The following is a 25152-nucleotide window of genomic DNA, read 5'->3' as shown; positions in this document are numbered from 1 at the left end:
GGACAGAGTGGGGTTCCGACGTGCACGGCGGCTGCGTCTGCGTCTGCAGCTCAAAGCATGTATCTTTCAGTCCAGAGAATATCCCTTCAAGCTTCTTGCGGGTCAGGCAAGGGGCGGACAATGGACAGCACGAACCTTCGGCATCGACGATCCGCAGGTGGTCCAGACCGCAGGAACGAGGCTCGAGCGACCGCTCCTGCACGCACCTTTGTTCTCCCGACTCGATTCTAGCATCAAAAATTCGATTGTTCTTCGTTCGAATTCCAACGATTCTGCATGCAATCTAGTGAATGTCGTCTCCCCCTACCAGCACCGCGAATCCGGCGCCGATCAGCGTGCATCCGAGGACGCTCAACCACTTCAACGGGTGGCCCAGCAGCACATCCGCGATCTCGACCAGGATCGTCGTCATGAGACAGCTCACCGACGCCAGCACGGGTCCCCATAGGGAGAGCAGGATCATGAAGGCGGCATTGAAGAAGATGCCGCACAGGCCGACCATGGCGAGCGAGAGGTAGGTGCGCACGTTGTGCGGCGCCTCGAGCGTCTCCCACCCCAGCGCGTCCGCGGCGAGGATGAGGATCCAGAAGGTGGTGAATGTGGTGAGGCCGATGCCGGCGGTCATGACATTTGCGTGCAGGCCAAACGGCAGGGGCGGCGGGATGGACGGGTCGTGCTGGACGTTGCGGTACGAGGACGTCCTCCGGCTGGGGCCAGGCCGCGAGGAAGCGGCGTCAAGGGAGGTGCGCAGATCGTCGGAGGAAACGGGATGCGTGAGGAGCTGCGAGCGCGTGCGATGCAAGCGAGTGGCGCCAGAAAGAACTAGTCGCTCTTCATCCTCGTCTAGCTCCGATTCGGTGATCTGGGACTCTTCGTCCTCGTCTCGGTGCTTGGGCTGACCATTTGAGATGGGAACCGCCTTGGCATGCACACGCACCTTGTCGGCTGCAACTTTGACCGTCTTGCCTCCATTGTCATCGTCGAAAGGTTGCGCAGGTTCCGGCGGAGGAGTGATGGTGAAATAGTCTGAACGTTCCGTTTCCAGCAGCTTGTCCGCTACCGTCGAGTACCTTCTCGCGTGTGTTGATTCGCGCCTTTTGAGGTCGACCTCTTCCTCGTCTTCGTCGTCGCCAAGAACGTGATGGCCGGCTTCTTCTAAGCCTTTGCCGAGATCGCCATTGGTGCCATTTTGCCGTGTCTCCGACTGTGATGCGCCAAGCAGTCCTTCCGTCTCGTGTCGTTGCGGCCCATCCTCCTCAGCTGCTTGTGAATAGCGGACGTAGCTGCGCGAGCGTCGGTTGCGACCGCCGGGCACCGCCGAATACATCTCGGCCTGCTTCTGCTCGTCTGGCAGCGTGCCAATGAGCTTGAATGCCATCTCGTACGCTGCCATCGTCACTGCTCCGATAAATGCAAGCAGATCGCCGAGAGCAGGGTTGTGAGCGCTGTTGACGGGCGGTGACGGTTGCCCGGGGTCCTCCCTCTTGCGCAGCATACGAGCCACGATTGACTGTATCGAGCGTCGGACCACTTCTTCGGCTGGACTGTCATCTGCTGGCGGCTTGCCGTGTATGGGGTCGAATGGCTTTGGCACTTTCCTGTGGTCGGCGCCGCCATACGCAACGACTATGACTCCGAAACATGCCAGCAGTACGGAGAAGACTTTGCGCTTCTGCCATTTCTCCCCGAGAAACCAGACCGAGAAGACGAGCGCCCAGACCGAAAAGGTGTTGTAGATAGCCGTGATGTCTGCCATCGACGTCATGGGCACGGCGCAGTACCAGCTGAGCGCCGGCACTGTGATGCCAACCGTCAAGATGGCAAAGAGGCCTGCGAGACGGAGGACATTGAAGCCAAACTTTTGCTCAAGAAAAGATGCCGGCCGCCGAGTCAAGCTTTCCGCCGCCTGCTCGTCCCACTCGGCGCCATTTGTCGGTATCCCCCTTCCGGAAGCCTGGCTTAGGCGCTGCCGCACGGCGTCAGCCCTTGGATCTGGTAACGTAGATGCAGGTGTTTCGAGCTGCCATCGAAGGTTCTGTGCGATGAGATGAAGATAATGTGTGATGGGTCGTCCTGTGGTCCATTTAAGGAAGAAGAGATGCATCGGAAAAAGCAGGAGGAAGGCGCTGTGCCCAAGATATAGCGATAAGAAAGGCTTGCGGTAGTTGAGAGATTGCTGGACATATTGGGCGAACTCGGTCTGGAGCGTGTATGCAAAGAGGCTGAGTACAAAGGCGAAGATGGCTTTGCTTCCGCCTGGCAGGCTCATAAAGCCCGGCTTCTTGCCTTTTGTGTTGTGCGCTGTTGTCGCATCGTTGTCCGATGGGTCGCCGGCATAGCTATCGCGAAAGATGTTGGTCGACATGCTGAGTATATGCGGTGCTGCGACGCGTAGGATGTTCCGTGAGGTGTTATGTCAGGATCGGAATTGGGTCCTTCCGTTGAGGTGTCTATCCTAGGAGCCGTGAGAAGGAGGACGTAGTCGGGACCCCTGCCGAAGCATCTGTGGAAGAACTCGCCGGTGCTGCCGATGGTGAGAGCGAGGATCGAGCAAGTCAAGACCAGGAGTGAAGAAGCGGAGCAGATCCTGGCAAGCTCATCTCCTAGTGCTGAGTGAGAGTCCGAAGCTGCTGGGCAGATGAATGATGGTGGCTCGGAGGCGTCGCCGTCTTGCTCTTGGGTGTCGGATCTGCTAGTTTTCTGCAAAGGTGTTTTGTGTTGCATTCAAAAATCGCCGTTGGCGAGGAGGCCGAATCTCGGGATGCGAGTCCAACACGGACGGGCCACGTCGATTCTACTCCTGTCGCTGCAACCTCCTCATCTTTCACGCAGCGCACCTACATCGGCTTGCCTCCTCTCCGTGAAAAGCTCGAGCAACCATGGCATCAGCTACAGCATCGAGCTCGCGCTCGCCTATCCCGCCAGACCTCGTCGCTGTCCACGCCTCGTTCCAGCGGTACGGCCAAGATGTCATCACTCACCAAATCCCACGCTTGCAATCCTGCAAGAGCGCATCGCTCCTCACCGACTACGAGGCCGAGATCATCTCCTCAATTGACGGCCTCAAGCGACAAGTCACCGATCTCAAATTTGCCGTTGACGAAGCCGAGTCTGACGCGGAGCGTCGCGAGATCGCCTCTTTAGCCGCTTCCTCGAGTCAACAGCTCGAAGAGTGAGTCGCTCACCCTCGTCCTTCCGTCCCAAGATGTTCAACTGACACCTTCTCTCTTCTCTCGAGCAGAATCAGGCAATTGACGCGCAAATCCCTCCTCGCAGCGCGGCGTAGCATCGAGTCCGCACGCACCGCCGACGCCCGTGCCGGTCTCCAGCTCGCCGCCGACAACGCCAAGGAGCGCACTGGCGGCCGCCCCGGCTCTTCGGGTGAAGACAAACTTATGACCGCCTCCCAAGATGTGACCGATGCCCTCCGTCGCACCGTCTCGCTCATGTCCTCCGAACTCGAAAAATCAGCCATGTCCTCCCAGCTGCTCGAAGAGAGCTCTCAGACACTGTCCAGTTTGTCGTTCCAGTACGGATCGCTGACGACGCTCATGACCAATTCGGCCAAGATGATCAAGACGATGGAGAGGGAGGATTTGATCGGAAAGGGCATGGTCGCGCTATCGATGCTGTTCTTCTTGGGATGTGTCGGGTGGATCGTTTATGTGCGGCTGATTAGTAAAGGCATTGGGCTGGTGGGTTGGATGTTCAGGCTGTTCGGGCTGGATAAGCTTTTAGGAGGGATGGCGGGGAGAGGAGGAGAGGATGTCAAGGAGAAGGCCGGACTGCTGAAGGAGACAGCGAAAGAAGTGTTAAGCAGCAAGATAATTGCAGATGCGGCAACGGCAGTCACCGCTGCCGTGACAGCGATCACCTCAGCCGTCTCGGCAGCTACAGCAGGTGCGGCAGCACAGACAGGCTCAGCGAAGCAGCGAGTGGAAGAGAAGGTCATGGATTTGCAAGACGACCTGGAACAGCTAACGGAGACCGTTATGCAGCAGAGACCAGCAGTAGACGAAGCAAAGTTGCCAAAGACTCGTCAGAACACGCTCCCTGTCGAGCATGTCGAGTTGTAATGGAAAGTCAGATTCGCTCATTCAGTTGCGTCCTTCGGTCGGGAGCTTTCTAGGCACAGAGCAACGGGCACGATAACAGATATGAAATGCTAGCTGCTGAGATTCAATCTAGGTAGGACGACTCTTCATGCCGATGCCGCAGGCACTGCAGCACTCACACTCCCACCTAGCTGACCCGGAGCCGTCTCCTCCGCTGCTACCACCACGTTCTCCTCCGGCTCTACAATTTTGCTTCCGATTCTAGGCCTCGAAGCTGTCGTAACAAACTCGGTCGGCACGGGCAGCTTTGCGCTGGCCAACCTGAGCGCCTCCTTTGCCACCTCTGGTCTGATCTCCACGGGCCCGCCGATTTCAAAGATCACCTTGCCCATGTTGGCTCTGCAGGCCCAGTATTCGAACGTGCCCTTTCCTTTGCCCATACGTGTTTCGTTGCCCTTGATGCAGACGGGGATGTCGGGGAAGACGCGGAGGAAGACTTGGGCTCCTTTGACCACTTTGAGCTTGCGCTTGAGTGCTGTTTCGGCGGCAACGAGCTGTTTCGCGGACAAACGGGCGGGAGCGAGAAGACGGATCCCGTAGGCGCCCTCTTGGACGGTGGTACCCTTGGTGGAGCCACCGGTGTTGAATGGGATCGTAATCTTGTGCGCCTTGCGGTACTTTGTTCGTCGTGGCGCGAGGTTTCCTTTGTGACGCACACCGCCGAGGGATGACAGATGTGTTGATGAGGAGGGCGACAGTGAAGGACGAGCTGAGGAGGTCATGTGAAGCGATCGTACAGATGATGCTGAAAGTCGCGAGGCTGAGGCGATAGATGAAGGACCAGCGGCGGTGCTGGCGAGACCTAGCCGGCCGAATGCGGCAGTGAGTGATGACAGCATGGCCGGGCTATCAGCTCAACAAACGATTGCTTGAGGCTGAATTGTATGGGCGAGGTGTGGGATGATGATGTAGAGAAGCTCGACGAGATCGTATGGTCTGCACCTGCAGAGGATTCTTCCGAAAATCTCGACAAGGCAAGGTCAGATCACCGATCCCATAATTCTTCCATCTCAGATCGCATCCGAACTCCGAAAGCTCGCCGGCCGACTGCGTGTTTGACCTCGAAACCTCCACACCTGTCATCGACTCAGCATCATCCATCATCCTCATTTCTTCTCTCCCATACGACAACGTCGACATCGTTTCGACTCACCGCGACGACCCCTTCTATTCGACTTTTCACAAGTGGCGTCAAGGCCCTCGGCTAGATGGCCACCTCGGCGGATCGAACGTACGAGCAGCAGAACGACTCGGCTCTCGACGCCCTCTACTCCAAAGTCTCCTCGCTCCGGTCGGTCACGGTCGACATCCACAACGACTCGGAGAGCCAGCGCGCGGGGCTCCTCTCACAGACCTCGGATCAATTTGATCAGTTCGGGAGTCAACTTCAACGAACATCGAATCACTTTTCGAGGACCATTGTCAACGGCGCGAGGCAGCATCGATTGACGCTGTATATCGTGGGTGGATTTGTAGGACTTTGGCTGCTTTACAAGCTGTTCCTTTGAAGACAGGCCCAAAATATGATTGCCGCGACGTCTAGCAGAGGGCTGAGGCCCCTCGTTGCGAACACTGCTCGCGCAGCTTCACGGTCCTCAGGTGCAACTCGGATGCTAGCGTCAGTGTCGACCACTTTCAGCAACGGAAGTTCAGCTCGACTTCGACCACAAATATCACTGCCACCGCCGAGCCCTCGTTGCTTGGCTCTCTCGCAGCGACTGAAATACAGCACCTTCGCAACCCCGCTCAAATCCTGTCCCAAGTGCAGCGAACCCCAACCGCTCGAATCACTCTCCTGTCCCAAATGCAGCACGCTCCAACCTCTCCCCTCGGACATCGACTTTTACAAAGCGATGAACCTCGATTTCACCTCGATCCCACAGAATGGGTGGTCGGTCGACCCCGCCGCATTGAAACGGGCGTGGCGACTGAAGATGGCGGTCACACATCCGGACCGCATGGTTGGTCGGAGTGACAAGGAACAGCAGATTGGTGCCCAGCAGAGTGCGTTGATCAACCGCGCATACGAGACGCTGCTCAACCCTTTGCCTCGGGCGCACTACCTGCTGGAGCGGCACAACGCACCGGAAGTGTCCGAGTCGGACTCGCTCGAGGACCCCGAGCTGCTGATGGAGGTCATGGAGCTGCGGGAGAGGCTAGAGGAGGCGGAGAGTGAAGAGGAGGCCGCCGAGGTCAGGGCGGACAATGCCAAGCTGCTAGAGGCGACGGTGGAGACGCTGGCACAGGCATTTGGACAGAGCCCGCCCGATCTGGAGACGGCCAGGCAGGCAGCGGTGCAGTTGAGGTATTGGACGAACATCGAAAAGGCTGCGAGGGAGTGGTCGCCCGGCAAGCGGGTCGAGCTGCAGCACTAATCCCGAGGCTTGTACCCTGCTGGCCTCGCGAATTGTACACAGGATTGAATGACATAGATCGTGCATCATCGTGCTGCTAGGAATGGACCGTCATCAGAACACCCAGAAGAGAGCGACATGTGAGCTCCTCCCTTCATGAGACGCGCCAGATCGTGCGGGACACGCTTAGGCTAGACTGGCATGCAAGACGATCGTCGATGCACGACTGTGAGGTGTTCAGGGTCAATCGAAGCTTGCCATACGGGGTTGTACGCTAGGAACGGTGAAGAAAGCCTGAGGGGCTTGCGTCGACACACGACGAGATCAAGCCTCATCAAGTAGCTGCATGTGCACATTTGTGGCTTTCGCGCAAGACATCGCCAGGAGAAGAGCGGGCGCTTCGGCATAATTACTGACTCATTGTTCTATGTACGATGACTGCTTCGGCCGTCCGTACCGTGTCAATGTCGCCCCTTTGCAGGCTCGTTCCTGAAGTAGAAGCGCCGACGTCGATCGCAGCTTGACCGTCGAGCGCTGACAAGCACGGCGGCGGCATGTGTCTGAGCCTGACCCTGTCGCGTGCCCTTTCGTTGCGTCTAGACCATTCCGAATTCGTGATCCGACTTGCAGCCCAGGCGCGGGACGAAAAGCCTCGTGAAATGAGGGCCAAGCCTCGATTTTCGAGCTGGAAAGAGTGCGTGCCCGTGTGAGACGCAACGGCCCGCTTTCAGAGATGGGCGGAGACAATCGCTTGCGAGAAAAGCGAGGAATTTTAGCTCGACACTGCTCGGGTGCCCCGCTGCCGAGTTTACCGATCTATTCGACCTGCAGGCAGCTGGTCGCGCGCCCTGCCCCGCGTTTTTGTTTTCTAGCCCCGACCCACGTCGCTTGACACAGGGTGGGTGTGAAATCCATTTGACCGACGCCTTCCTTTGTCGATCGGTCCTTGACAACGAAAGGATGCTTCAGCGTGATCGTGATCGAGACCGATACGGCTGTGTGAACGCTTTCGAGGCGGGACCCACTGATGCTATCGAGTTGATCGTCCTGTCTGGTCATCTTTTGGTGATGACCTCTTGCGAATGAGGCTCAAGGGTATGCCTCCGAAGCGAGAAAAAGCGCGCTTGCATGCTGCGAAGGCGGCTATCTGAGACAAAAGCAACGAAAAAGAGGCCAACGGGGCGAGTGAGGGTGTGCGCTTCCGAGAGCAAATTGCAAGACCCTCGATTTTTGTCCAGGCAGAGCGAGACCCTCGAATCCGGGGACAAGTGACATGCAGAGTGCTGCACATCAGTCACCTGTCAAAAGGCAGAGTCGTGGCGTGCGAACCGATGAAGCTCCAGAAGATGAATAAATGTTGATGACAGACAAGTCGAGCCTGAAAGGGAGAGCGAGTGTGGGATCCCCTGCTGCGCCGCTGAAAAGAGAGTTGAGTTTGGTGGAAGTCAGTTGACTTCATACAATGCTGAGCATGATCCGCGACCGCATCGCAGCGGTCGACTCTTAGTCACTGTCTCCTCCTCGCTTTGCTTCGCTCTTCATCCACCGTTCGTCTCCCTCTCCTCCTCTGCCCTCCAATCCTTGCACTGCGGCTGTCGCAGGGGAGCATATATCTCGCTGATATCGCTCGCCTTCAGCACCCACGGCCGACTACGGGGATTCCCGCGACTCACCTTCGCAGCAAGGCACTCGCATCACTGTCTCGATCGACCAGCGAAGCTCCACAGCAAGTCTGCCATCCCTAGTCGCTGCTGCTGTCTGCTCGGCTCGACTCCCTGCCGCCGAGCTGGTCGAAGCGCACTGCAGGCCACGCACCGTGCTCCGTTACGTTCTTCGCGTCAGCCACCGTCAGACGTATCGCTCCACTTGCTGTTGACTGTCGAGCTGCAGTCTGCCACTTCTTCATCGTGTCGTGGGCATCCGCACCACTCGTCTCCTGGCTCCGTCACCCTCAAGATACCACGCATCCATAGAGCTCCGTGTCCAGAAAGTCTCGTAGAGCTGTCGTCGTTCGAAGTCACGAGAGGTCACCGGGTCGCAAGAACTTCACGATATAGAATCGATCTCCGGACACGTCCATAGACAAGAGAGGGCGTCGTCTTTCAGTAGCATACACGGGACTTACACTTGCAAGATAGAACATTGCCCTGGCAGCTGATCAACTCGTCGCGCGAGCTCGAGCCAATCAACCGTCAATCACCGAAGGTCACGTCTCCAGGCCTAGCGGCAAGCTTTCGCGCAGGATTAGCGCATCGACCAAACAGAAAGGGCTCGACAGATCCCTCGATAGAACATAGAATCACAGGTGAGTTTGACTCTGCGACAAGGCTTCGGAAGACTTGGAATCGAAGTGGTGGTGATGGCTATGTCCGTTCGTGGTGGCTAGGAGGGATCGCAACGGCTCGAGGCGAGATCATGGAGGGAAGGGGAGATGGCACGCTCAGCAACATCTCTCCTTGGTCATTCGAGCTCAGAGCGTCGATAGCGCCGCGCCAAGCCTTGCCTGGCGGAAGAAGCGACCGGCAGCTTCGGTAGCGCCGCTGAGCTTCGGCTGAGCAGGCCTCCCGCCTCAGCTCTGGTCCGCCTGGCGTGAACAACCTTGGCTGGGTCTTGGCTTGGCTACTTGCCACCCCGTTGACCCCAAGAGCGCGGTGATTCGCCAGACCGTGACAAGTGGGGAAGGGCCATGCGGCTCCTCCTGTGCTTGCGAGCGCGCCCAGTCGAGGAGAAAGCAGCCGCGCCAACGCCTTCACTCCTAGCACAGTGACTTGATCGCTGGCTGCTTCGTTGCTGCGCATCGGCAGGGCTGAATCATCAGCTCACCGATACGTCGGCGCACGGGACGCTTTCAGAAGGCCGTGACCTTTAATCGACTGGCGCAGGTGTCCTTGACTCAGTCTGCGCGCGTTCAGCCCGCTGCGGTCGCAACCCCAGGGTCTCGTCCCTCTGCTTCCATGCAGGTGACATGCATACCCCTTCCTGGCCACTGTTATCTCTGCTCGATCGCCGCTGCCTGGCAACTTGGGCTTCCCGACCAGACTCGGCACCGGTCGCTCGGGTAGCGTTGCAAGGGAAGGCGAGCTGTTCCTCGGGATGACTTTGCCACTTTCATGCAGCAGAGCGCAAGAGCGCGGCGAAGTCTCGGCTTCGAGGCTCGATTGGCTAAATATAGCCAGGCCAGACTCGTTGAAGCTCCACCCTTGAGGCGCAAGCGATTTCGTCCGTCCGCCTGGCCAACTGTCACCGTCCTTTCTCATCACTCGTCCACGAAGATCCTGTCTGGGTGGAGTCACACGAGCGCATCTGTCACGCAGGCATGTGATACCGAAGAAGGCGCATGCGCGACTGTCACTCGGAGAGCTGTGATTGGTCGTCCAAGAGACAGGGACGAACCGCCTCTATCTTTGCTTTTCGCTGGGAGCAGTGCTCAGCCGCAACTTCCGCCAGCCGCCCCGCTTCAAGAAGTCCAGCTCGTATGGCTCGGGTCACATGAAGCTGGGTAGCTAGTCTGAGCGGACTCTCGTCACACCTTCGTTCCTTTGGATCAGTCACCATGATCAGCGCGACAAAATTGTCGCTGGGACACTCTGCCCAGTCTGGCTTGGTCGGATGAATTGCGAGGGTGCTTCGTCACACGCAGCTCACCCTCAGATCACAAGAGATGTGCGTGAAGGCTCGTCTATGGAGGAATTGGAGAAGGAGCGGCTCGATCCCGACCTCTTGGCTTCGCTTTTGACGTTTGCTATAAAGCCACCGTTTCTTGGCAGCTTCGTCCTTCGTCTCGCTCCTTCATAGCCCCTCCTTTCCCGCTACTTCCATTCCTTCCTCTTCGATCCTCGCTGCTGCGAGACTTCTTTCTCACTCGCATCCGTACATCCATCGCGACCGGATCTTCTAGTGGCTTTGTCACCGTCGTCACTCGTCGTCGCCGCGGTATCGCGCACCCTTTCCGCCTTCCCTTCCTCAATTGCGTCTCTTCGCGTATCAGGTCGTCTCTGGAACTCGGTCTCGAAACCTCTACTTCGGTCTCCTGTCCCATTCGATCCACTGACCCAGACCTCCTCCCATTTCAATTACTCTGCGACTAGCAATCGCACCGACCCAGCAGCGCCTTTCTTGCATCGACTCGACATCTACTTCAAATTGTTGTAGCGAGCATCTAGAGGCAATCAGCACAAAGATCAGTGGTGGCAGTTTGTCGGTCACCGATCGAAAGCCGAAGCCGACAGCAACGACTGAAACCTCCAGCCACCATCCTTCCCAGCAGACACAAAGCAGCGTGGTCCGATCTGCGCTGCAAATCAGCGTGAAGGTCGGAGAGTGGACATTCAGCTGCTCAAGTGCGGCTGCCACTTGCCTCGATCTCTGACGCTAGCTCAATCTCGAGCACCCATCCCAGGTGCGAGCGCTGCGGTCTCATCGTCGCGGACTTTCGTAGACGATCATCGGTCCTAGACCTAGAGGTTCCGCACGCCAGGGATACGCGCGTGTCTACATGGATTCAGCCTCGTATCAACAGCCGTAGCGTCTGACAGCTCTCACTCGCAGACGTTCACTTCTACATCGACAAGCCCGTCTAAGGGGGGACCTTCGATCTGCTGCGAGGGACGGCGCTTCACAAGATCTTCCCATCTCGCACACAAAGCTGGCTGCCGCATTTTTCTACCAGCTGCTGACATCATGGCTCAGACGCGCGAGTCCGTCCAGCAACCTGCCATGCGCACGGCCAGCCCACACTCTCCCGACTCTGATCATGCCACCACAACTCGAGAAGCCACCCGACCACACCCTGGTTCCAGCTCGCCAGGCTCTTCTCCGTCACCTTCGAACCCATCGCACCCTTCCTCGCCCACCGGTGATGATGCTCGACACGGAACATCTCCGGCCACCTCGGTGGACGGCATGCCGATGCCTCCGTCGGGCCTTAAGCTCGACCTGTCGTCTCACACGGCTCAAAGCCGCCAAGAACAGCAAGCCTCTCTCAGCCGTGCCGGCGTGGCACGTTCGCCTCACCCGCTCGATGGATCGCAAGAGGCACGCGCATCTTTGGCAGCCAGGTCGGGTGGCATTCTCGCAACGATGCAGGAAGAGGGTTCGGGCTTTAGCGAGAGTCGACGCGGATCGACGCTGGGATTCGAACCGAATCCATCCTACTCTCACATCGAGCAGGCCATCCGTGCTTCTCGCCATCGCTCGGCTTCGAGCGCAGCAGCCCTCGCTCTTCACGGCGGCACGACTCCTTTTGCGGATCGATGGGGCAGCAATGCTGCTGGACGAATCGCTCCTACGACCGCGGCCGCTTCGCGAACTCTTTGGGAAGGAGCCAACGTCGATGCAATTGGTAGCGGAAACTCGAGCAGCGGCGCTTCGCAGAGATCTTTCCCGCCTCTTCAACGTGGCTTTTCAGCATCCATCGTCCGCAGCAAGCCAGAAACAGCATCGCCGCCGCCGCCTTTCCTGAGCTCTCCCGCGGGCCTCCGTGACCTGGGCTTCGACTTTACCGACGCCTCACTGCGTACGTCGCGCACCGGCCTCAATGTTGCGTCGTCTCCCTTCGATGCGCGTCCTGACCTTCCAGACCTTTCGAGCTACCCCGAGACAGGCGAAGGTGCCGGGGAGGAGTGGCACCGTCCGTCGGCTGGCACCGAGTCACGACGTCACTCTGTGGCCGGCTCAGGCTCCGTTTGGGACCCGGCTGGTGTCATCGGAAGTCATCGACGCGCCATCGGCTTCGACATGACCAGCAACGGACACAGAGACTACACCGGACAGACGGTCAACGACCAGCGAGCATGGCCGCGTGCTGTCAGCCACGGCCGTGATCGGAGCGTCAGCAGCGTCTTGCCGGGCTTCAACCCCTTTGCGGGAGGAAGTCTGGCTCTGTCGGTAGACGATCTTGCTGCCGATCGCGAGTATGACGCGACTGCTCGAGACAGCGCCGCAACAGCACGCAACGCAAGTAGTGCTGGCGCACACGAAGCCTCGTCGATGCCCTCCGACTTCTACGACCGAGGCGTCGAAAGCTTCGACACCAGGTCCAGGGGCTTCACCGATGCCTCGCAGCCTCGCAACCACCGCGGCGGCAGGGACAGCTTGTCGGTCAGCTGGGATGCGATGACCCCCTCGCACGCAGTCGCTCAATCGCCTGGCGACGGTCAGCGTACCCTTGCCGAGATGACGAGGCAGCTGCGACAGATGTCGATGGGCGGAGGCGAACTTCAAATGCGATCTCAACCATCGGGCGTCGCCTCCATCTTTGACAGCCAAGAAGGCACTCGAACGGTCCGCGCCAGTCCCGGGACCTCGCCCACTGGCATTCGCGGCAGCTCGAGCGCGACGCCGAGCATGGGCCATGGTCTTTCGGCCCAAGCAAAGGCCTTTACAGCTTCTCAGCCGCTGGGTCGGATGTCGCAGGACCAGCTCGGCAGTACTGGCTACGCGGGCGTGGGTCCGGGTGATATGCCCACGTACGGCTTCCCGACTCCTCTTCCGACCGCCAGCAGCGGCTTCGTGCCGCCGATGGCCAGCGCGCCGCCCTTCATTCCAGCGCAGCACCAGCTGAACTTTGGAGCGTCGGCGGTGGGCCTTCCCGCCCCCGCACCCTCGGCGGCAGCGATGGCCTCCGCGTTGGCTTTGTCGAATGACCTCACCTTTTCCAGCCTGGCCGCTCTCGGACCGATGCCGCCATCGTCGATGGGTCCGCCTCTGCCCATGGGCGGAATAGGCGGTGCTCCCTTTGGCGCTGGCACGACAAGCGAGCTGCAAGACCTCGGCAAGGGCGTGCCTTTGACGAGCTTGTCCAAGGACACGCCGCTCTACATCGTCGAATTCAAACAAGGACGCACCGACCTGTTCTTCCGTTCCAAGTCGCCTCCGCACTCTCCTACCGTTCGTGATCAAGACGCTATCCGACGCGGAGATCTGGTCATTGTCGAGGCGGATCGAGGCAAAGATCTTGGCACGGTGGTCAACGACAGCATCACGGTCGAACAAGTGCAAGCCTTCCTCGCGCATCAGTCTGACCTTACGATCGGCGCTGCTACTTCGGGCGCAGCTAGCGTTCATGGTCCGACCGGGCTGCTGACGGGTGCCGGTAGCGGCGACGAGACGTCCTCCAGCGCCTCGGGCTTGAGTGCCTCACCCTCGTCGACGACGAATGCGACTCATGGGCAACTTGGCTCCGGCGGCATGGGCGCTCGACCGATGCGCACCATCAGTCCGAAGCGACTCTTCACCAAAGCCACCGCGGCCGATACGAGCACGCTCTTTTCGAAGGCGCAAGACGAGGAGCGTGCGCTGCAGCTGTGCATCTCCAAGGTGGTTCAGCGAGGACTGCCAATGAGCGTGGTGGCTGCCGAGATGCAGTGGGATAGGCGCAAACTCACGTTCTACTACACGGCCAGCATGCGCGTCGATTTCCGCGATCTGGTCAAGGAGCTCTTCCGTCTGTACAAGACGAGGATCTGGATGTGCCATCTCGGCCATCCCAGCGGCGCCGGCGTCTGATGATGGCGGGGGCTGCTTGTCTTTCACTGTCCCTTCTCTGCTTTCGGCGTCTTTCGAGCGCGAATCATCGTAGCGACCCACCCCTGTCAATGACGTGATCGCTCAGCTCCCATCACATCCCGCAGTCCCGCATAGGCTGCCCTCGCACGCGCACAGCATTCCATGTTCTCACTATCGATCAATAGGGGCAATCTGACCCCATATCCCTCTCCTTCTTCTGAGAAAGCTGTGCTGCGAAAAAAAGGGCGGCGAAATTGTGGTCCCGAAATTGAGCATCGCCTTTGCCCTCCAGGGATGGCGCAGCGGGGTGGACTTCTACAATTGCTCCCTTCTACTGTATGGCTGGGCCAGAGCGAGCGCAGATGCCGGCACGCAGGCACGAGGCTAAGCAGGTCAGAGGCACAGAGCTGCAGCAGTAGAGGCTCTGCCTGATCCTGTCTCGGGCCGTGGCTTTGGCTGTGCGAACCCTTTTGGATCAGAGCAGCAGCAGCAACATGTGACCCTGCACGAGCCAGGAAGTCAGCCACGCAAAAAGAGCAACACGCGCACGTTCAAAGTGGAGAAGAAACATCTCGAAGAAGAGAAGACCTGCATCTGCCTCGTGACCTCGCTTCCTTTTGCTCCGCCAGCCAATCATCCGGAACGCCTTCCTCCTTCCTCGTCGTCTGGCTTCTCTTCCACCACCACGCCACCAGCCACTTTCGAGATCCGAGCGGTAGAGATACCATCTTCTTCGGCTCCAATTAGATTCAGCTCCTACATCACGTATTGACTCTCCAAGATGGTTTGGTCACCTCCCGTCGCACCGTCGTCTGCCAAAGACAAGTCTAGCTTCGCATACGAGTCGACCGTCCATCGATGGCCCGCCATCTTGACCCAGGTCATCGATGGTATCTACAGCGCCAATCATGCGCTGGCCTACTCCCGTACCAACCAGACTGCCAAGATCGAGGAGGGAAAGCAGATCATCGAACAGGTCGCAGCGCTCAAGCATGACATGAGCCGGGACCGTCCTCTCGAGGCCATCGGGGTCGTCTCGAGCAAGGACGCCGACGAAGGTCCCTCGACCGAGCTCTTCGATTCGACCATCGAGAAGGAAAAGTGGACCTGGTTCTCAGCGCCATGGCTCTTCGCCGAATGCTACCTGTACCGTCTGTTGAGGACCTTCTTCGGGCGCAGCGAGCACTGGAAGCAGTACGACCCCTTCTCCAAGACTAAGCTCGACACCTTCAAGAGCTCCGGTACTGCCATCAGCGCCCTTGCTGTCACCATCGAGGATCTTGTCGCCAAGTCGCTTTCGTCCCAGCAAGGACCCGAGTCGACTCCCGAAGGCCGTGAGATTCTGTTCCACGAGATGGCGCAAATGTCGCTGTGGGGCAACGCCACCGATCTCAGTCTGCTCACCAACCTCTCGTACTCGGATCTGCAAGCTCTTCAAACTACTGGCCGCGAGCAGCAGGAAGCTCGCAGCAAGTTCATCCTGGCCAACGACCTCGACCAGGCTTGGCAGAAGATCTCGTCGCTCAAGGATGGACGGGTCGACATTGTGCTGGACAATGCAGGCTTCGAGCTGATCACGGACATGATCTTTGCCGACTGGTTGCTGACCACGCCTCACGTGGCTGAGGTAGTCTTCCATCCCAAGAACATGCCCTGGTTCGTGTCGGATGTGACACCGCCTGACTTCCGACACACGATTGAGTCGTTGCTCGAGCCCAGCTTCTTTGCGCGACGGGACGAGTCTGGACAGGATCGTCACCGCAGCGTGAGCCGTAGTCGGGACCTGCAGGCCGACCCTAGCAAGTACTCGTTCAACGCTTCGGGTGGACAGGAGATGCCTCGATCTGGTTCGCGCTCGCTACAGATGGCTGACAGCAGTGATCGTGGCCGCTCGCCTCATCCTCCAGGAAGCAAGAACTTGCAGGCCAGGGATGGCAGCGTCGACTCGACTGGACGAGGACGCGCTCCTGCGGGCAGCCGCAACTTCCAGATGGACCCTGCTTACTTCCGCAACGCTCGCAGTCAGACCATCTCTCCGTCTCGATCGTACGTCATGGACAGCGCGCGCTTCTCTTCGCTCTCGATTCACGATGAGGAAGGTGGCGACGACGAGCGCGACGGCCGAGGTCGTTCCACCACGGTCAAGGACGAGACGCCGTCATCGCAGACGCCTGTGCAAGCCATGGTGAGGAGGTGGATGAAGCACATGGAAAGCGGCCGCTTCAAGCTCTCTGTCCCACTCGACACTCTTCTCGGCGCTGATACTGGCTCTGCTAACGGCTTCTGGACTCAGCCCGTGTCGTACGCCAACATGGCCACCTACTCGCCTGAGCTGCACCAAGAGCTCGCCAGCAAGAGCGACCTAGTCATCTTCAAAGGTGATCTCAACTACCGCAAGCTCACGTCGGACGCTACATGGAAGTCGGACACGAGCTTCAAGGAGGCTCTGGGACCGCTTGCTGGTACGATCGAGATCTTGGCGCTGAGGACCAACAAGGCTGATGTGTGCGTGGGACTCAAGCCGGGACAGGAGGCGGAGGTGGAGAAGGAGGATCCCAAGTGGCGAGTGGATGGTAAGTGGGCTGTGGTGCAGTACTGTCCCAAGACCAAGTAGAGGTTGCCAGTCGGAAACGAAAGAAGAGCATGTCCTACGAAATCAAAAGATGCATTACCCAGTCACGTCGAGAGGCTGTCATGAGGGCTCTTTGCTGGCCCTTGACGGTTGCGACTTTCCACTTGACCCTATTGCCGGGGTTCCGCCCAGCTGCAATGGCTTGAACTCGCCCAAATCGATGCCTCCCTTGACGTCTGAGCCCTTCATCCTGTTCGTCTTGACCTTCTTACTCTCCTGGACGTACACGCTGTACCTGCTATACAGCACTCCTTCCGCCACGGCCGTCACCAATGCCACAAGCATGCTGACCAATACCTTATTGCCCACTTTGGCATTCCCGCTTGCCCACCAAGCAGCAGTAGCCGTGGCAAGTGCAGAGAGGAAGATGTTGAGAATGACGCTCAGTGTGCGCTGAGCGTCCTTCCACGCTTTCTCCTCTGCTTCTCTGGACAGCGGCTGGTTGGAAGACAGGTGTGGTGCGGTGGTGTGCGAAGAGATGCGTTGGCTGAGCGAGAGGGAAGGGTCGACACCAGCGATGTTGACGTAGCTCGAAGGGATCTTGTAGCCGGTAGACGAGGAGGTGAAGGTGGACATTCGTTGATACTCGGCCTGCTCTTGAGCTTGGCGGATGGCTGCTAGTGAGTCTTCGAGCTCTTTGGATCGCTGAAAGACCGGCTTGGGTGGGACGTAGACGTGAGACCCGGCGACGAGCGAGGATAGCTTTAGCTTCGCTGAGTCGATCGTTGGCTGTGCATCACTCTGAGCCCACGAGGCGATGCTGATGAGCACCTTATGATCCAGCACAATCGACGAAGGCGACGTTGCTGACTCGTTCGTGGTCGGAACAGCCGGACTGGCGGTTGTCATCTTCGGCTGCTCCGGCTGCTCCTCCAGCGCTGCTTTGAGCGATTGAACGGCGTGATGGTCCGAGTCGCTCTCACGGACCAACCGCCGCAGCAGGTCCGAGCTGGCTGCTGACAGCACAAGTCGGGTCATGCCGTCAATACAGCCTCAGGCGAAGGTTGTGGTGCCCTGTGACGATGAGGAGAGGTTGGTGTCAAGAAGGTATGCACGGCTGAGCGTGTTGAAGTGCGGAAAGCGGACCCTTCGTCCTCCACTCGACCCGCAAAAACCGGCCGAATGGAACTCTGCCTCGCTTGCGCCGGAAAAAGTGTTGGTCTCGTGTAAGACATGCACTTTGTCGATCCTTGCTCGTGTGTTACTTTGCTCGCTACGATGAACGACTTGCCTTGTCATGTCGCACATCCGCTTCTGGGGGCGAACCGCACCCGCGATGATCAGCTCGTGACTGGAAGCAGAGAAGTCGCTGACATGTCTCGGATGTCCTCAAGACGATGAGGAGTAACGAATGCGAATGGCTTCTTATCTGCTCAAAGTAAAATGTGACTTTAGCAAGTGCGGAGAAGGAAAAAGGCACCTGTCATACGTCTCGTCATGCGCCTCAACCTTGAAAGGGAAGCTGCTGCAGCCTCGAGCTGGAAGATGTGACTTCGCAAAGAGCAAGCCTAGCGTCTGCATTGCCCTAACTTAGCTTTGCCGGAGAGCTGGCGGACGGAATCCTTCTTCGCCCACTTTGAGTGTCACACGCACTCACCCACACACACGCATGCACTCCAACGCTTTGTTGCCCTTTGCGCATTTCCCGCACACGGCTCACAGTGGCTTGGTGAAAGCACAGTTGAGGTGACCGACGCCTAGCCTGGAAGGTCTCCAGCTCAAGCGGCCCGCTCTCACGGTCATCAAAGCGCTGCTTGACAGGTGGTCCTTCTGTCCTCCTCACCACTCTCGCCTGGCGAAACTCACCAAGACGGTATCTCACATCAACCACAAGTACTTGCGCGCAGCTTTTATTCAGCCTCACACTTACCTCCAGGCCTACCTGCGCCCTATCTTCTGGCCTGAACGGGCCGCTCGACGCCGACCAGAACCCTCACAAGTGCTCCTCCAGCTTTGCAGTCCATGGTCCCACCTCGTAGAGCTGCCTTTCGTCCTTCAGCCAGAAACTCCTTGAACTGGATACTTCGCGACAAAACGATAGGCTCTAGTGTTTCCTCGTGGGGCTCCTTCCTAGACCTGGCGTAGTCCGTACCGCTGAGCAAGATGGACTCCAGCACGCTCAATGTGGCTGCACCTGTCTTTCAGCCCGGTCGCTTCGCCAACGGCGCAAAACAGACGACACCACTCTCCGCCGCATCGCAAGGAGCAGCTCTCTCCGACAAGAATGGCTCCACAGTGGTGAGTGCACAGGAATCGTTGCAGAGAACGTAGTAGACAAGACAAGGCTATGAAAGCGCAAATGCTTACACCATCTCCTATGCCCCTTCTCCTCCTCATTTCTCGCAGATTCAGAACCAGAAAGCTCTCGGAAGCAGTGCACCAGGCGCTGTCTCCATGAATGCCAACTCGCGTCCGTTCGTACCCGGAGGAGCTGCCAATCTCAATGCTTTTCAGCCGCAAAGGCCGCAGACGCCAAAGACGCCCTATCAAGCTGATCAGTCTGCTATCTTTCCGGCAGCACGATCGCCGCTTCCGGTTCACGGGCTAGGACATGGCTTGCATCCAGGCAGCGTTCAGCTGACCGGCCTACCTGCCTTCCTTGCCACGCCTCCCATCGTGGGTCACATGTCGCCCTCTCCCGGCTACCCCGGACCGACATCGCCACTCTCAGCCAACGGCTCCGCTTCCGGGTCGATCAATCCCTTCTTCATGCCACAAGGTCCGGTCGCATTCGGATTGCCGCGTTCAGCTGGGCCCATCAATGGTCATATGCACTTTCGCAAAAGCAGAGGCCTTCCGCCAGTTACACCTCTCAAGACAACCGGTCACAATTCGACTCCATCCATTTCGCTGAATCCAGCCGCATTTGCCGCCAATTTGGCAGCCTTAAGGGCAAAGAAGAAGGTCATCGTCTCGCTTCCGAGAGAAAGGCCTCTGTTGGACGACGAAGCCCTACCTGCTCAGGACGAGCACGACCAAGGGAAAGCAGACACTGACGGTGCTGGCTCGCATGAAGCATGGAGCGAAGCCAATGTCGCTAAGCTTCGTCGCGCTCTTACTGCCGCCTCGACGCGGCACAACTGGCCCGCAAGACAGCCATGGTCATCAGACCGACACGATCTCATTCCCTGCATCGACTTGCCTAAGGACGCTACCGTCACTTGCGAGATCTACCCCACACCTTGGCCCTACTCGGCTGGTCTACCAGACACCATCGAGATCTATCTTCCGGGAGCCAGTGCCTGGGACGAATACTACGAGACGGCGGTCGAAGAGCAGCACATCGCGCCTGAAAGCGATGAGCATGTAGCAGGCTCGTTACTGCCTCGTCACTGGCCCTGGCTGCCTCCCAACACTGCAGTGCCGGATGTGGGAGGCAGGGCCCGCAGCATGTCTATTTCCACTCCGGCTGACCCGAACATGGTCACTTTCAAGCTCAATCGCTATCTCCAGTCGCAGCAGGAGTCGCAGCAAGCAGATCCCAGCGGGCCTTTCCGAAAGGATGCGACAGTTGCCCCGCACAACGCACACAGATTGTTTAGCCGTAGCCAGTCAGACCTGACCAACCGACTCCGTGGGGCATTTGAACGTCGTCGTGCCGACAGTGCCGATCTCAAGCTCGGTTCCACCTCCAAGCGCGGTCAGACCATGTCGCTTAGCATGCCCAGCTCAGGTGGACCCTTTGGCCCAGAAGTCTTTTCCGCTCTTGATTTGATTCGCGCCAATTCGGACGAAGGCCCATCCAAGCCTGCGTCAGAAGCTCCTCATCTGCCCGAGAAGCCCTCGTCCGACTCGGAAGCGATCGTTGGAACATCAGAGCCGTTGCTGACCAACATAGCCGAGGACGATGCCGAACAAGAGGCAGAAGCTGGACCTGCGAACCGACGATTCGGTGCTTGGACCAAAACGGCCAGTGGCAACTGGAAGGCTCTTGGAAGAGGATTCGGCTACGAGCCCGAGCCTGAAAGCGCAGGAAAATACGCACGCAGGCACGTCAGAAAGACCTCGAGGGTCTCGGTCAGCACCTCTCGCCAAGACGGAGGAGAGCTTGACGAGCATCTCGCTGATAACGACGAGGCCATTGAGATCCGTACCAACCCTAGCGAGGATGCCGATGCCTCCGACTTTGAGGAGGAGCTCGCCGACTTCGGCCCCGAGCACTGGCGGGCACGCCGCAGCAGCTTCCACCTGTCGGCCTTTGGTGGTGGCGCTCGCGGTCGATACGGCTACGAAGACGAGGCGTCCGATCTGAGCGCTGAGGACGAACTCGTTGACTCGCTCACCCCCTCTGATGAGCAGTTCAGCAATCCTTCTGACGAGGAAGCCGCCCGTAAAGAGCGCATCATGCGACGACAAATTCGTGCTGCAGAACGGACTTCTCGTAGAGAGGGTAAGAATCGTCGCCGAGATCGCGCCAACACCGACAACACGCTACCCAGCAGTAGTATCGGTGATGGTGACGTGCATGAGAGAGATCTCTACAGCTTCAAGAGCGAGACGCGCCATTTACTCCGCCGCCAGGAATGGCAGCGCTCCTTGCAGGACGAGATCATCAGCAACCCTTCCGACGAAGATCAGTCTGATTTGGACGACTCTCGCACGTTTGGTCAAAGCGAACGCACTCACGGTACTGTCGATCAAGGTCCGCGTCTCAGTCAGGACTTCCGCTTCCCACGATCACCGAAGTCAGCAGCAGTCAATCTGCAAGGCTTCACGAATCATGCTCTCGCGGCAAATCGTCCGCCCATGTCAGGAACGCTGGGTCGTGCTTCCGGCATCTCCTTGCTCAATCCAGACGCCAAGGAGTTCAAACTCGGCGCGGCCACTGCGAACAAGGATGCCTCTGTACCCAATTCTACTTTGTCTGCGGAGCACGAAGCTACGTCCGGTCACTTCCGCCTTCCTAGCATCAAGACGTCCAGCTTTGGGTCCAGCGCCCTCGGAGAGCGCGCTGCAAATGCGCCTCATCTGAACGTGAGTGCAGCTGCCTTCACTCCGAGTGCGTTCACTTTCAAGACCAGTCAGCAGATTCAGGTGCCCGATGTGTCTCGATCGGAGTCGCCTAGCATCGGCGCTCAAGAAATGGAGCGGGTTGCTGTCGCACAACAAGAACAAGCTCAACAGCGGGAGGAACAAGGTCGCGAGAAACGCATCCGCTACGGGCCTCTGGACTACGGTAGCGATGACGACCGCTATGCCATGTACAGCACAAGCCCATCTCGGCCTCAAGCATCGACGGCCAGTATCGAAGGGCCTCTTCGCGCATTCAGCACCTTGACAAGACAAGGTCCACCGCCGTTCCTTCCTGCGGGCTATTCGCAACAGCAACGAGCGGTGTCGCACGAGTCTGGGTTTGCAGCAAATGCACCTTCCTTCGTGCCATCCTGGGCAAAGGGAGCTCGTCCTTTCAGCGGTTCTGGGAGCTTCAAGCGCCCTTCTCTGCCGGATTGGGGTCAGCTGTCTCAGCGCGACACCGCAGAAGTGGCGCTGCCCTCGATTCGTGATCCTTCCTTCTTTTCGAGGGATGTTAGCAGCAAAGCCATTCCCATCCGACGTCCGTCCGAGGGCAATGAGGTGAATCCGGCGGTCAAGACTGACTCAACGCAGGACAAGAGAGCTGCAGCGGATGCTGTGACCGCAGCGCCTGTCTCTCGACAGGGCGAGGGCTCTCCTGACATCAGCACAGATGCAGATCAAACCTCGAATAAGACGCTCAAGCCTCCGGCTACCTTCTCGTCTTCTGCAGCTTCAGTCTGGTCCGCGCAACGTGCTCGACCTATCCACATTCCCGTCCGGCCCGAGAGCTATCAGTCTTCGTCTCTCTTGCTAGCTTCCGATGCTAGCCGGAGTCCATCTCTTCGGTGGGCGCATCGGAGTGCGCACTCGCGCAGCAGCATGTCGTCTATTGGCAGGCGGCTGCGTAGGCCGGATGGAGATGGAGATGACGACGAAAGCCTGAACGACTTTGTCGACGAGATTGTGGACCGCGTCGACAAAGCACTGGAAGGCTGGGCTGGCAAGATTCTCGATGAAGTCACCATCATGGGTCAAGTGCGCCCCAATCCCCGAAATGGCTCTTCCGACCCTTCATTTGATCACGACAAAATCGCACAGACGCTGTTGCGCCGCATGGAGGAAGTGTTGGACATGCATCTGGCTTCCAGCTTTGCAGTTCACGCTCGTAGGCCCACCGACTCCTCTGACGGTACCCAGACGACCATTCGACCTCTCCGCCAAAGAGATTCTTCCTCCTCCCTCGCTAAGGCCACTACTGCCTCCGGTCTCGTCGATGGATCTGGCGAATGGGACTTTGACTACGTGCAAGAGGTACTCGATGCTAAGCTCGAAGGCTTCCGCAAGCATATCGAGACTACAATGGCCCATGTGCTCGAAAAGCTTGGCTCGTCTACGCCCCCTGTGTCTGCCAGCAAGCCAGAGCCTAACGGTGAAAGCAGGGTCGGATCTGCTTCAGCCGCGAATCTTACAGAGGTCGTCTCTACGCGTCTCATGGTGCAGCTCGAGTCGATCCTGGAAGAGTACCACGAAGAGGCGAAAGAGGGATGGCTGGCGTCCGACACCAGGCTGCAGACTGCAATGCAGACCAAGCTGGACGAGAACCTCTTCCTTCTGTCTGAGAAGGGCGCGACGGAACGTGCAAGTATCCAGCAGATGCTCGAATCCGAGCTGCACGGTCTCGAACGCTCGATTGCCCAGGCTGGGAACTCTGTGCAGGGCCATGTCGAGTCCGCGCTGAAGAGTTGCCTGCCTGCGCTGCTCGAGGAGAAGATGTCTGGCGACGTGGCCTTGGCGAACAGCCTCACTGACCAGGTCGGCAAGGCTCTCGGATCAATTCTGTCAGACGAGCGCACGTTGCTCTTGGAGGAGCTCGGCAAAAGCCGTAGCATCTTGTTCGAAGCACTGCCTTCTTCGCATGAAGTTGCGCAGTCCACCCTCAACCTGGTGGCTCCTCTCGTCAAGAGCTTGAAAATCGACCCGATCGACTCGGACTCACTGGTGATTAGACTCGCCGAGGTGATTGGCAAGCAATCGATCGAACACCTGGTCGACCTGACACCGGTGCTTGCTCTCCTCGAGCCGCTAATTGTCAAGCACGAAGACGCGCGAACGTTCAGCAAGCGTATACTACAGCGACAGGAAGACACGGAACGAACGCTCTCCGAGCTGCCCTCTGCGATCAATGCCAAGACCGAGATCTTCCTCTCAAGCGCGGGCGAGACGAGCGCCAAGCAAGCTCTCATCCTGGAGAAAGTCGGACAGCTGAAAACGGATCTGCAGCAGAGACTCGATGCCGCATCTGGAGTCGCTTCTAACGACATCAAAGCACTTCACAAGACTCTCGAGCATCTGTCAGCAGACAAAGCCCTGACGCGAGACACGGCAGAAAAGACGCTCGCCGAACTCGCTGGAGTGTATTCGGTACTCAACGCTTCGTACGAAGCGCTCTCTCGACTGGAGACGCAGCAGACGTCGAGCGAAGAGACACAAGCGCAGCTGATGGGTCGACTCGAGAAGCAGGCGCAGGCGAGTGCGGATCTGGCACGCGAGCTGAGGGAAGCAGAGTCTCGTGCGATGTACGCCGAAGCACGTCGTGCCGAGCTGGAGGTCAAACTTACTGCCTCGAACAAGGACTCGGCTATGCTGCGGGATCAGCTGGCGCAGATGACGAGCGAGCTGAGCTCTTTGAAGGAAGGGCAGTCGCAGGAGCGAGAGGCGTCAGCAAAGGCGCTCGCCGAAGCAGCCGTCAAGACGGAGCGTGCCGAAGCCGCCACTGTCGAGCTGCAGGACCGACTGACGCATCACCTCGAGCAGGCAGCCACCGCCGAGCGTGAGGCATACGACTCGGCCAAGTCGATGCTCGAGCGCGCATCCAAGGCAGAAGGCCAGGTGGTCGCGCTCGAAAAGCGTATTGCAGAGCAGGACAATCGCATCACCAACCTGCAGCAGCTTACGGCGACGCAGAAGCAGAAGGCCGCACAGAGCCATCAGAAGCTGGCGGAGGGGGAGAAGCGGGTCAAGGAGCTCGAGGCAAGGGTGGTGGAGCTTGAGAGAGCGGCGGACAGGGTGGAGGAGATGGAGGCAAAGGCGGTGGAGCTGGAGGATGTGCGATTGAAGCTCAAGGAAAGTGAGGAGAGGGAGGCGGGGATGAGGGAGGAGGTGAAGCGGTACGACGAGCGGTGGGAGCAGATGGAGAGGGATCTGGTCGAGATGAAGAGGGAATATATTGAGAGGACGGATTACGAGGCGAAGGCGCAGAAGTTTGAGGAGAGCGAGAGGCTGGTCGAGCAGCTCAAGGCGCAACTCGCTGCTGTGTCATCGACATCGAACGGGTGGGACAGCGTCTCGAGGACCAGAACGGGCGCTTGGTCATCCATGCATGCTCCTCGGGTGCGAGTCGAGGACGTCGGCGCACCAGCAGGGCGTGCGAACGGGCCCACTCGATCAATCTCGTCCGCATCGACGACGAGCGTCGTCAAGGAGGTCGAGGTGGACGCTGGAGGCTGGTGGTCCTAGCGTCGGCCAAAAC

At 58.6% G+C, this 25152-nt stretch overlaps 9 protein-coding genes across 9 annotated transcripts; 6 read left to right on the top strand and 3 right to left on the bottom strand.

The window, feature by feature from the left end:
• Positions 1-283: 283 nt before the first annotated feature.
• On the bottom strand, positions 284-2365 carry PSEUBRA_002082 (Drug/metabolite transporter; the record flags this gene model as incomplete). The annotated part of the gene is made up of 1 exon (XM_059464773.1): positions 284-2365. The coding sequence occupies one exon, from the start codon at positions 2363-2365 to the stop codon at positions 284-286; it is 2082 nt and encodes a 693-aa protein (XP_059320771.1).
• Positions 2366-2879: 514 nt separating this feature from the next.
• On the top strand, positions 2880-4076 carry PSEUBRA_002081 (Sec20; the record flags this gene model as incomplete). The annotated part of the gene is made up of 2 exons (XM_016435276.1): positions 2880-3172; positions 3242-4076. 2 exons carry the CDS (start codon positions 2880-2882, stop codon positions 4074-4076), a joined length of 1128 nt encoding a protein of 375 aa, XP_016293319.1.
• Positions 4077-4201: 125 nt separating this feature from the next.
• PSEUBRA_002080 (Ribosomal protein L10e/L16) lies at positions 4202-4837 on the bottom strand (the record flags this gene model as incomplete). Its single annotated transcript, XM_016435263.1, has 1 exon — positions 4202-4837. One exon carries the CDS (start codon positions 4835-4837, stop codon positions 4202-4204), a length of 636 nt encoding a protein of 211 aa, XP_016293318.1.
• Positions 4838-5323: 486 nt separating this feature from the next.
• Positions 5324-5623, top strand: PSEUBRA_002079 (uncharacterized protein; the record flags this gene model as incomplete). The annotated part of the gene is made up of 1 exon (XM_016435280.1): positions 5324-5623. One exon carries the CDS (start codon positions 5324-5326, stop codon positions 5621-5623), a length of 300 nt encoding a protein of 99 aa, XP_016293317.1.
• Positions 5624-5968: 345 nt separating this feature from the next.
• PSEUBRA_002078 (DnaJ) lies at positions 5969-6490 on the top strand (the record flags this gene model as incomplete). Its single annotated transcript, XM_016435278.1, has 1 exon — positions 5969-6490. One exon carries the CDS (start codon positions 5969-5971, stop codon positions 6488-6490), a length of 522 nt encoding a protein of 173 aa, XP_016293316.1.
• Positions 6491-12205: 5715 nt separating this feature from the next.
• PSEUBRA_002077 (PSP1, C-terminal) lies at positions 12206-13975 on the top strand (the record flags this gene model as incomplete). The annotated part of the gene is made up of 1 exon (XM_016435279.2): positions 12206-13975. The coding sequence occupies one exon, from the start codon at positions 12206-12208 to the stop codon at positions 13973-13975; it is 1770 nt and encodes a 589-aa protein (XP_016293315.2).
• A 781-nt stretch (positions 13976-14756) lies between these two features.
• On the top strand, positions 14757-16589 carry PSEUBRA_002076 (protein of unknown function DUF89; the record flags this gene model as incomplete). The annotated part of the gene is made up of 1 exon (XM_016435274.1): positions 14757-16589. The coding sequence occupies one exon, from the start codon at positions 14757-14759 to the stop codon at positions 16587-16589; it is 1833 nt and encodes a 610-aa protein (XP_016293314.1).
• Positions 16590-16667: 78 nt separating this feature from the next.
• On the bottom strand, positions 16668-17585 carry PSEUBRA_002075 (ATPase, vacuolar ER assembly factor, Vma12; the record flags this gene model as incomplete). The annotated part of the gene is made up of 1 exon (XM_016435257.1): positions 16668-17585. The coding sequence occupies one exon, from the start codon at positions 17583-17585 to the stop codon at positions 16668-16670; it is 918 nt and encodes a 305-aa protein (XP_016293313.1).
• A 1125-nt stretch (positions 17586-18710) lies between these two features.
• Positions 18711-25139, top strand: PSEUBRA_002074 (uncharacterized protein; the record flags this gene model as incomplete). Its single annotated transcript, XM_016435284.1, has 2 exons — positions 18711-18845; positions 18954-25139. The coding sequence occupies 2 exons, from the start codon at positions 18711-18713 to the stop codon at positions 25137-25139; spliced, it is 6321 nt and encodes a 2106-aa protein (XP_016293312.1).
• Positions 25140-25152: the final 13 nt, after the last annotated feature.

This window comes from Kalmanozyma brasiliensis (assembly GCF_000497045.1).
Source record: "Kalmanozyma brasiliensis GHG001 unplaced genomic scaffold PSEUBRA_SCAF17, whole genome shotgun sequence".
NCBI classification, from domain to species: Eukaryota; Fungi; Basidiomycota; class Ustilaginomycetes; order Ustilaginales; genus Kalmanozyma; species Kalmanozyma brasiliensis.
This window is presented reverse-complemented; position numbering and strand designations above follow the sequence as displayed.